Genomic DNA, 11,658 nt, shown 5'->3' on the forward strand with positions numbered 1-11,658 from the left:
TTAGACGTCCTCGCCTCCCTACTTTCACTGGATGCGCTCGGTGACGCCAGTGAAAAGAAGCTCCGAGCGTCAGAACGAGGAAGACGCTCGCTTTTTCGCGTATACAGTTTCTCTCGATTAAAGAGTGTAATGCGGTTAGCGTACTCGGCATATGAGGGGACTTGTAGGTCGGCCTTGTACGAGACGCCAAGGCGACGGCGACGTCGTCCCCAGTCTTCCCTTGGAATGTCCCTATAATTGCTATGGCAGTAAAGCTTTTGAAATCTTGATACTTATAACTAATAGCCTACGCCTAGCAACGTCGCTGGCTATAGTGGCTGCTTCTTCCACCTAATCCGTATTTATTTTTCAAATGCAGAGGTCTCACCTTTCTTTTCCCCTTCTTCCTTCTTTCCGTCCGCGCTGACCTCCCACTCAAAGTCGGCATCCATAAACACCTGAAGGAAGTCGTCTTCTTTCTGCCAGACGAAAAATGTTATGGTGACAGAAAAAAACGACAAAAAAATATTAATAAACACTGGTTAAATGTTGTTGCAATCATGATTCAGCTATAACATACAGCATATAGCCAGAAACAATGAAACCACAGACGCGCCGGCTGGTACATGCACGAAAAGGTGGTTTTTCATCAATTCATTTCAAGCCAGCTTGGATATAACCAGTTTTTGCCGAATATGTACAGGTAGCTTGTGTACGACCACATGGTTTAACTTAACTTACATCGATCGAATTCCATTGCAATCTGTTGGTTTCAGCTTGTTGCATGGAATATATATATATAATCAGACTTAGCCAGCGTCCTTATAAAATGGCGAATATAAAAAAACCGGGGAGACGCAGAAACTGTCATTCTAATTTGCTTTAGTACAAATGCAGTACTAATGTGCTCTTATCAGGAGGTTCAGGGGAGGCTCTTTGCGGTAGCTCAAAACGATAAAACATTAAAAATCACGATGAGCAATACCATTGTTAGAATTTTAAAGGATCATGGTTGGTCTACTCATAGGCAGGTAATTCTGTTGACAAACCGTGCATCCGCCAGAACAAGTCATACCACTGATAATTTTGGGTTAACTCGCACACTGACGTGGACTTCAGTCCACTGTCCCTTCTTGTGGTGTAGATTATAAGCTCAAAAATCTTCAAACCACCGTCCGCCCTGCATTTGCTCAAAAAAGATACCGATTGTGAACTCATCATGCAGCCTACTCACTCTGTTGTTTGCCTTCCGCTCTTCCATCAGGTGCGAAACGAACACTTTAAATAGATCGGTGCTCGACTTTGGAGGCCAGTCTGGCTGCAGCTTCTTGTACAGGTCAGGCATGAAGACTGCGCAATAAGTCCGGATGAGAGGCAGCAGAGAGTTGCATAGACCATAACAGATAGACCGATATATTGCAACACGCCTGAAATTCGTAATGAAGTCATGCAAACACGAGCGTTCATTTCATATCTGTTGTCTGTTGACCGTGTTGCGCAGCGTGTGGTAGATGATGTCCAGGCTAAACGAGGAGTGCATTCTGTGCTCCTCTTTCAGCCGAGACAGTACATTCCCTTCTTTTTGTGGGAGACTCCTCCTCTCAGGCCACAGAACGCGCTTGGCAGTATCGGCGACCTCTGTGTCTTCTATCTTCGGAAGTGTGATTGGCCGCATCTCACTCAAGCTGGAGGCACCACTGCCACCATCAAACCTTGCTGCACTCCGAGTACCGGCCTTAGCGTGCGAACTACCCCCCGGGAGCGGAGTGAAAAAGCCATGCGAGGTGAGATGGGCAGTTGACGTTCCCTCGACGTGTTCTTCCAATTTCGATATTGTTGTTTTCCCCCATTAGTGCGCAGTGCTTCACCGCTCAGGGGCATTTTTGGTTGTGGTGCTGTAACGGTTGCAACTGATGCCCTTGTATCTGAAGTGCATAGACACCTTGAGTTTAAAGGCTCGCTTTGTCCCCACTGGCCTAAAACCTGTTGCGGTCGTGACTCTACTTGTACCGCTGTATAGGGGATCACAGTTCTGGATGTTAAGGCTGTTGGGTATATAGTATTAGCGAGGGTGATTAATACTTCAGTTCCGCGTGGAACAATTCCAAAAGAGGCGACCTTGCATGCGTGGATTCGATGTGTTCCCGTTTCAAGTAAGAACCTCTATGTTTACGGACCAGAACTGCTGTATGATCCACGCCATATAGGGGAGGGCTCCGGAAGTTTTCACAATCTGAGCCTTTTAAAAAATGCACCTAAATGAAAATACATGAGCCTATAACATTTCGTCTCCATCGAAATGTTCGCACCGTTGCCTGCCTGAAAGAGACAACCCAAATTTTGTTGCCACTCTGTCTTCTATACTACCAAGATTAACATGCACCAGTAGACTTCGTACGTCTCTCACACCACGTCATCAGACAAGCACTGTTCATTAGAATAGGAGTGATGTTCCACCTAACTTACGCATCAATAATATATTCCAACCAGCGGTGTCGCTGAATAAGGCTGACAGGCACTTCAACAGCGGGTGATCCTTGTCGTTTTCACTGTCAATGTCGACGCTGTAATTTAGAGCAGCCGTGGTGTCCAGTGATGCGTGTTCCATAAGCCTGTGTGAGACAAAGGGTGGTTTTTTTTCGGCCTCTGCTATGCGTATCTAAAGCGCGACCACTTACACTTCACATATATCGCTTACTGAATTTTTGTTTCTGCAACAGTGTTTTGAAAATCACGGTACAAATTCTTCTAGGTAGTTACGCTGAAAAATGCCGATTGTACGAAACAAGTTGCTGTTTATGATTATTCAGAAATAACAGGCTTAAACTTATACGTAAACAGATTCCCATGGTTATTTTTAAACACAAGAGTTAGTAATTCTCAAAATACAACTATGTGGTCCATGAAGCGTGTTTCTGGTAATTGCTAGGACCACTTTCTAAGCATTGGCAACGCATTTTGACTGTGCTAAACAATTTTGACCACAACTGTGGAAACAAATTTGTAGTATGGAAAAGCCTATTATTCTTAGTCTTTCGTTAAGATGGTGTAAAGCTCTTTTTATTTGAATTTACATAAGGCAAATTATTGCCTTGAATATGCATGCTACGTTGAATCTAGCAACGTACAATGCATATGATGCCCTTTACATTTAAACCTACACTGTACATGTAGCTTACCAAGACCTATTTTTGTTGACAAGACGTGTTGCCACTATTTCTTGACGCTTTTAAGGGTCAATGTGTTAGATTTTATTTTTCTCTGCAGACAATTTATACAGCTTCCTTTTAGATAACGCTTAGTAGCAGGCCATAAAATTTATTCGGGTCAAGCCCTCAGTATTTCCGCCGCAATAAACTTTGCTCCCTCTTCGCCTGGGAAAATATACTGGTACATCCAATCATGGTGAGTGGGAACGGTTTACGACAACTCCCTTAATATAAAGCGTGTGTCGGCTTATCAAGATAAGAGTGGCAGGCTACTCAACTAACCATGCTTCTCGTGTCTTTAAAACTCACTTGGACATGTTGACGGGCTTGTCTTGCGCAGCCGCTTCCGCCACTCGGGAGGCTGTCCTTTCAGCGATGGCATTGATCTTCATCGCAATCTGAAAGCGAGGAGACATGGACACTTTAGAGCGCATTTAGCTCATCAAACTCGTGAGCCATTTTCTTCACCAGATTTTCTGTTTATTTGCATTTACACGTATTTATTTCAGCTCAGTTATGCGTACTGCACCACAGGTAAAATGCATCTCAAAAGTAGTGGGCATGCTGCTTGAATGGACTTTGCTTGTTTGGAATAAGTGGAAGATACGTTTTTTCATAGTAAATACAGTGATTAAATGGAAGCAGTGAATGTTAACCGTTCATAAACGAGTGTACTCTGTGGTAGCGGTTTCCCGTAGCTCTCCGGTGGTACAATATGAAAATGCTGATGGACAAGCTATGATGAAGGAGGGTAGAAGGGAACCGCTTGTTTAGACATCGTAAACCAACTGCAAAAATGAGGCACCGTTTATTGCAGCAGTGGCTCCGCGGCATTACGCACGTTACTTATAAGAGTTCAAGATGTCCGTATCATCTGTCTGTTCACGTAACCATTATAGTACAGCAGGAATGTTATTAGGCGAAAGGCAAAGGTATAGGCCTACCGTCTTTAGCCTCGTAGAGGTCAGCGCCGGTGTGAAGACGTTTCGAGCTTTCTTCCACTCGTCGCCGGACATGTTCATGATGGACTTGCGCCATACTTCACTGCTGACACGCTGCGCCTCCTGCGCAAGGTCAAGAGAACGACACGACAGTTATAATTCAATACACGAACCTTGCAAGCACAGTTCTTAGTTGAAACTTCGCTATACTATTTGTGCACGTGAGCTAACACAGGTTCATGTGAAAACGTGGAATTTTGAACCTTGGATGTTTCGAATGGCTTCGAGGGATTAGTATATGCCGGCATGGGCCAGTGACCTAAGACATCGTTTCGCGGCCGCCAGTGAAACAGCCGAGCTAGTAGCATTCCTTTGGTCATGTAACACACTTCTATGTTTTGCAAGCCTATAAGAAATAACACATCACTGCTCTTTATTAAACGTTTTTTCTGAAGCTTTCAGGTGGTAATAAAGTTTTATTATATCCTGACCATACCATGCTCGCTCCAGTTTAGTGAAGCCTTCGCTTACTATGCTCCAATATGTTGTGTTGCTGCTCTTTAATAAACTCTGTCTACTAAGCTTTGAGGGATAACATAGCTACCTCAATTTAATCAACAAAGTATCACGTGACAGCCAGCAGGACATCACGTGACAGTCGTGCTGGCTCTTTACCCCCACCCTCCCTATATGTATTACCCTTTTTAGGGTCCTTAGGAGCCAACAAATAAAGATGACGATGAGTTTCGCCAGCTTACCGTTCGGTCCGAAAAGTCCTTGAACTTGGACACCATGACCTCACGTAGAACATCTGGGTCGGAAACCACGAGCGTTGGCCTGGTGCCCTGATAAGAGCTGCGAAGAAAGAGGTGTCCCCATAAATAACCTCATTCGACCAACGTTACACTTACAACTGTTTTTTTTTTGTTCATTTATGGACTAACTTTTTATGTATTAAAACACGAACTCTTTAAACAGAAAACAGAAAGGGTTGAAAACTAAGCTGTAATTGCTCTAAAGGAAAGACGAAGAACAAGAAGGGAGACAAAAAGTGGTCACAGGAGTGAAATACAGAAATGAACACTCACCCATACATCCGTCCATATCGCTTGTAGTCGCTGATTATCACACTGCTCAGGGGCTGAAATGATCAAATGACTTGTCGTACGATCGCAATTTTCATTAGACTGTGCAGGCAGTGTACAATTTATACATATAAATTTTCTACAAATATCAGTGACGATAAGTTTTGAAATTTATTTCATTTTTCAACATTAAAAACATGCCTGAGCTGAAGCGTGCATATCTGTACTGGAATAAGTTCCTCAGTCAGCACGGTTTGCTTGTGAGCTGGTCAATTCATTAGATAAAAAAAGTAGGTATGGCGCGAAAAAGACGCTGACGAAGTGAAGAAGGTGACGAATCAAGGGAGCACACTTTTAACACTTTATTCACGGATGCTGCCGAGCAGGATAATCTCACTAAAGATTGAATGAACTAACCAATCATAATGAGCTACTTGACCTACGGAGTGTTCGTTCATCCGTGTTGTTAAATCTGTTATTGGATTACCCTCTTTGGCAGCATATATAGCTTCCGTAAAAAATGTACAAATTTGGTGCCCATGTCCCTCAGTTCGTGTCTTCACTTCTTCCGGGGCCATCCTTTTTGCACCATACCTATTTTTCTGGGGGAATTCCTCAGGCAGGTATTTATCTCTGCTAAGGCAGCCACTTTGTGTTTCCATCCGTCATTTCACACCTATGCTTCGAATTTTTGAGCTGCTCTACGCGTATACCAGTAATGCCAGAGGGCTAAACATATTTGTTTCATGTGATTCACTTCTAATAAGGGTACAGCAATTATTTTACTATCATTGTGATCATAAGCCATTTTTCTTTTTACTGAAGCAGAATATATTCCTCTCCGCCGTCTTCTCCGATAAGGACTAATTCTCAGCAGGTGTAGAGTTTTAGCACCCAATTTAAGTTCATAATTGTGTTCTAGATATATGTTTATAAGTGACATTTTTAAGTGGAAGATATCACTACCTTTGCTAATGATACATCTAGTTTCATTATCAAATCAAATTTTATTTCCACTCGTACAGTCTTACAGATGGAGCACAACAGAAAAAAAAAGCTGCCGATAGGTGGCTTGACTAGTCCGTAGCCCAAAGTGATGTAAAGCATGTGGGTGGGTAACATAAAAATTTAAAAAACAAAAACTGTTCACAAACGAAACATTATTTGCTGTAGAACCTTCTAGGCTTTTCTACTTGAAAATGCTTTTATTTTTTATATGGTCCATGAACCATGCGTTTAACGCACTCCATTAACACTAAAAAAAAAAAGGGGGGGGGGGGGCGAGGCTTGCAATGGATCGCCGAAGACTTGCAACAGCAGTACCGGACGGCTCTGACGTCTAAACCGGCTATAGTTGTTTCTAAGTCGTCGCTAGGCTTTAGATAGGTAATGCTAGCTTATTTCTAGATTGCCTCTCATTGCATAGAACTTCGAGTTAAACCACAGGTAGTCATAAACACAACACCAATGTCCAAACTCCAGCGGCGAGAACTCACGCTGAAACGGAGCATTCGCGCCTCTTGCCTCCATCGAAAATGGCGGCCACCGCGGCCGAAATTTAATCCCGTGACTATCGGGTCAGTGTAATCGAGTAACATAGCCACGAGATCACCGTGACTGGTGCGCTGGAGAATAATTTACCTTAGTGTAGATGTCCACGCAAAATCCCAGATATTGCCAGAAGGTAAGGTGTGGAACGCCTTTTCCGTTCCAGAAGGTGTACTTCCGTCGGACCCACCTGAAAGGGAAATCACACTCTGAGCGGTAAGTACGTTTCTTGAAGCTATCAAGACAATTTGTTATTGAAGTGCACGTTCCATAGCAAACTTTAGCGCTGTTAGTAGATTGCAAAACATTTTTTAATGAGATGTACAATACGTTCGACCATCTTCTCTGTCTTGTATTTGAACGTCAAGAGTACGAAACGCCGATTCACTTAATGAAAGCCAAAATCACGCCAAAAAATACAACGCACCAGGCGTTATATTATAAGACAAGTCTTCATCCGGATAAAGAAATCAAGATCAATGAGCATCGAATCTTCCTCAACATCTTCGAACGTATATAGTATAAACCAGTTATTTTGCCACGCCTCTTCATATTTTTCAATTACGAGGGGTTTTACAGCAAGAATTGCAGCACACGTACGTAGAAGAATAATGCTTTATTTTCAAAGAAATTATAAAAAAAAAACCTGCGAACACATTCGGATCCGCAGCCGGTATGGCTAGTTAAGGATCCCTTATACAGACAAGGCATGTTGTGGTTTAATTAGCGAATGCAGTCTTTACACAGAGAAGTCCATCCCAAATGACATATCACGTATACGTTCACGTAAAAACAACAGAAACAATGTTACATGTGCACACGTTTCTACGAGAATAATTTGGCAACTATTAACTACCCAACAAAAAGAGTTTTCAGAGTGACTGGATCATACTTAGCAGCAATATAATTAGCGTAGGACGCTGTGTACCCCTAATACTCAGCAGTAATTATTGGTTCTACTGCCGACTGATGCACTACCATCACTGCAAATACCAATAGTGCGTTGATGCTGTTTAGGCCGATCATTTCTATTTTTAGGGGCGAAGCTCCTTATAGCGGCACCCGTTCGTCCCTCGTAGTCGCAGTCTTACATTTTGACCTCCAAGGTGGTGCCGCTTCTGTGCGTTGTTGAACAAGAAAAAATTTGCAGCGTGCGCGTTAGCTTAAAGCCTAATTCTGCGGTCTCTCATTCCCCCTTAGCAGCCATTGGCATGTACATTGAGCACTATCTGACAAGAAAGGGTTGCTACTTTATACTCGCTGGGCGTAACCTCCTTGGTTTTAGAAAAACTTAGCGAGCCTTGGGCCGCAGTGCCATGAATACAGTGAACTAGTATATACCATAAACTCTAGGTGGTTAAAGGTGGAAAGTAGACACGAAGCGCAAGCCGTAAGAAAGTGTGCGTGTGCCTCCTCTCGTTCAGTCCTTGGAATGTCCGCTGGATGGAGGTGCTTCTATATGAGGAATATATGATGAAAAGGTGCGAGGTGGTGGTACTTGGAGTGTTGAATATGTGGACGAACGGACACACAGACAGATACATGGACGGACGCACGGATCGCTGCACGGACGGATGGACGCATGTACAGACGCGGGAGCGGTGCATGGACGAACGCAGGGGCGGACGCTTAGATGGACGTGCGGACGCACGAACAGATGCACGCACGGACGGGCGGATTGCCGCCCGGGTGGCCACACAGACGCACGCATGGACGGACGGAAGCAAGAACGAATGGACGGACGGATGCTTCGCCCCACTCTCCATCATTCACTCCGTGGATATGCTGCCATTTTTTTTTGCTAATCACTCATATATAGCAGTCATTCTATTATTTTTTATTGCTTGCTGATTAAAGAAGCAAGTTAGCAGTCGTATAAGCTGCTTTGCTAAATTTCAGAAGACCACAAGCCTGTCAACGCAAACCGCATGTGCGTCCGTATACAGTTGGCCACTCCCAGGAAATACACGTCACTTGTACTTAATAGCTCACAGTGGCTCACATTTAGCAGGAAATGTACGGACGTAATTTTGTGTTCATTTATCGGCATCGTTGTCATACATTCTTTGACTAACTGCTGCCCCTTCGGTCGTGGTATTGAATCCTGGCTACGGCAGCTGCATTTCCGATGGAGGCGGAAATGTTGTAGGCCCGTGTGCTCAGATTTAGGTGCACGTTAAAGGAACCCCAGGTGGTTGAAGTTTGAAGTTGTTGGATGACTTCAGAAATTTTAACCATATGGCGTTCTTTATTAACATGCACCGACACTGCACAGTATACCCTGACCTTTAAATCGAAATTCGACCGCTGCCGCTGTAGTCGAACCCAAGACCTCAGGGTCAGCACCCAAACGCTGTAACCGCCACACCACCACGACATGAAATGGGCGACTTTTCTAAGTAATAAACTGCTCTAATAATAATAAAGACGTTTTCCTGTATGTGGACGACCGCAAACCGTTTATACTAGTGACGCTATAGGTCAGCGGATGTGTATGTTGACGTCCTACATGTTAAGTAACGCATGTTATGTCTTCTTTCTGGCGCGTTGTAGATTCGCTCTGTTAGCTCTTCGAAGCGAACCGTCACCTTCCTTCGTCGTCTCTCCAAAGTAAGGCACGGAGCCACGTCTCCGTTAGTCCATGTCCGATGAACCAGGGCGTGACGTCGGCTCGGAAATGCTAGCGTCGTGTCTGAAAAAAACGCTCGCATTCTGTGAAATAGCGAGCGACGCACGTTACAGAAATAGCGCGTAGTTTTTCGACGACTCTGTTTTTGCCTCTGACGATGCCACAGGGGCCGCGTCACTTCCAAACCGCGCGGCCTTGCACGCCCGCGCCCGATGTATGCACGCAGCTGTTGCATCGGTTCCGTCTGCAGGAAAGGGAGAAGCGGCCCGTTCGGGAAAAGATAGAAAAGAGCAGGCGATATCTGCATGCGGCGGAGTTTCCGAGTGCGTGGGCGTGGTTCTCTTAACGAGACCGCGGCGTGGGTGCATGGAGTGCCTCCATGCGTCGCAACGTTACAGCCATCGTTTCTCTGTGTGTCGGTCCCTTACCTTACCCACGCACATCGTCTGCGAAACAATGTTTTGTGTACGTTTCGAATAGCACGAGCTTCGTATATAAATAACTTGTACAGGCTTTCAAATCATAAAAATAAGTTACAAGAAAGCTTATTTTTGAGAGGCATCGCTCCAGACAACGTTTATGTTCGAGTTACTGTCATGAAAGCCTGAACGCCAATTCGGACGCTTACAAAGCAACAGCCACTTGTTCGTGTTATTTTGAAAGTTCGTACCCTTTAGCGTTGCCATGCTATGACCATAATGTTTCTACCGAGCCTTTGTTTATGGATTGTCAAATGGGTGTTATTTCCCGGCCCATTATGTCTGTTTAGGCAGCATTGTGCACTCTGTGTACATCGTAGACGGTCACTGTGTCGAAGATTACGTCACAGGAAGGAAATGGGGGGCAGGTGATTGATCCGAAGAATTTTCTCTGACGAAGAAAGATGGCCCCCATTTTTTTTAGGACGCACCTGTTCATGCCTACAAAGTTGATTGATTTGTGGGGTTTAACGTCCCAAAACCACCATTTGATTATGAGAGACGCCGTAGTGGAGGGCTCCGGAAATTTTGACCACCTGGGGTTCTTTAACGTGCACCCAAATCTGAGTACACGGGCCTACAACATTTCCGCCTCCATCGGAAATGCAGCCGCCGCAGCCGGGAATCGAACCCGCGACCTGCGGGTCAGCAGCCGAGTACCTTAGCCACTAGACCACCGCGGCGGGGCTGCCTACAAAGTTAATGGCTTCTTTTTTTTTTTTAGCGGCTAGTGTGCTTACGTTTATACGAGTCATCAATCTCAAGACTAGCACGTTTTTGAATGCACATGTAGCGTTTTTAATCATAGGTGTTGCGTTGGCTAGGACACACAGGCACAGGTTACTCTATTTGGTTGTCAATTTCTTGTACCGCCTTTTGGAGACAGTCAAATGCCAAATTATAGAAAATATAACGGAGGCTGAATTTTAAACGCCTTCTCTTTGTGTGTTATTTATATTAAAGTAGCTTTGGCTAACTATTTGGCCACATTCGAAAATGGTTGGGACGTTATCGTATAAACAAGTTGACCGAAAAAGCTTTGTGGGAGTACGGTTCTCATAGCAGAACTTAAAAGAGGTACTCTGACAATAAAGGCAACGTTAGAAGATTTAGTACGTTTTATAAATAAACAACTATGTTCTAGTAATTGCGAAAATTGAAAAAACAAACTGATACACCTTAACACCAAATATAACATGTTAACTTATAAGTAGTCACACGTCGTAGAATAAACCGAACAAAGCCTGACCATTGTGGCCGCACTCAAATAACAATTGAGTCGAGGAAATCTCAGAATAAATGTATGCAACGCGAGGAATGTACTCACCAAAATAGCAGCGATGCCAGGAGCACGAGCACGGCGGTGAAGACGTGCAGCATGGTCCGCTCCATGCTGAGCTGTCACTCTCGTTCGTGAAAAAAAAAAAAGAAACTTAAACCACAACACGACTCCTATACTAAAACTTCGTGACAGGAGCGAGAATAGGCGCACACTTCTTCGTCATTGAGGTTAGAAGACCTACTCACTTCTCGAAGAGCAACGCTAGCGCGTCAGGTGAGCCGCACCTATCTCGCGCGGGGAGTGTCAATGGGGCCGATGAGGCTCTGCCTGCTACGGGATACTACAGACGGCGTTGGCGTCTGCTACGTTCCAGCTCGGGGCAGCCGCTGCCGCACCCCGATGGGCCTCCCTAACTTCGCTTTCCTCGGCGGGCGAAGCCTCGTGATTGCGAAACGCAGCCTCGGCTGAGAGGAGGCGCGCGCGAGAAGGGACGACCGGTCGGCACC

General features: G+C 44.7%; 1 protein-coding gene across 1 annotated transcript in view; it reads right to left on the reverse strand.

The window, feature by feature from the left end:
• Nucleotides 1–11,446, reverse strand: part of LOC119183193 (uncharacterized) — a 100,213-nt gene extending 88,767 nt beyond the window's left edge. The window contains exons 1-9 of the mRNA XM_075887872.1: nucleotides 11,198–11,446; nucleotides 6,856–6,952; nucleotides 5,218–5,270; nucleotides 4,888–4,984; nucleotides 4,133–4,252; nucleotides 3,498–3,586; nucleotides 2,446–2,591; nucleotides 1,214–1,329; nucleotides 368–458 (exon numbers count right to left, since the gene is read on the reverse strand). Coding sequence (XP_075743987.1) covers nucleotides 368–458; nucleotides 1,214–1,329; nucleotides 2,446–2,591; nucleotides 3,498–3,586; nucleotides 4,133–4,252; nucleotides 4,888–4,984; nucleotides 5,218–5,270; nucleotides 6,856–6,952; nucleotides 11,198–11,262 — 874 coding nt within the window. The 5' untranslated portion in view covers nucleotides 11,263–11,446. The remainder of the gene's footprint in view (nucleotides 1–367; nucleotides 459–1,213; nucleotides 1,330–2,445; nucleotides 2,592–3,497; nucleotides 3,587–4,132; nucleotides 4,253–4,887; nucleotides 4,985–5,217; nucleotides 5,271–6,855; nucleotides 6,953–11,197) is intronic.
• Between the last annotated feature and the right edge of the window lie 212 nt (nucleotides 11,447–11,658).

This window comes from Rhipicephalus microplus, chromosome 3 (assembly GCF_043290135.1).
Source record: "Rhipicephalus microplus isolate Deutch F79 chromosome 3, USDA_Rmic, whole genome shotgun sequence".
NCBI classification, from domain to species: domain Eukaryota; kingdom Metazoa; phylum Arthropoda; class Arachnida; order Ixodida; family Ixodidae; genus Rhipicephalus; species Rhipicephalus microplus.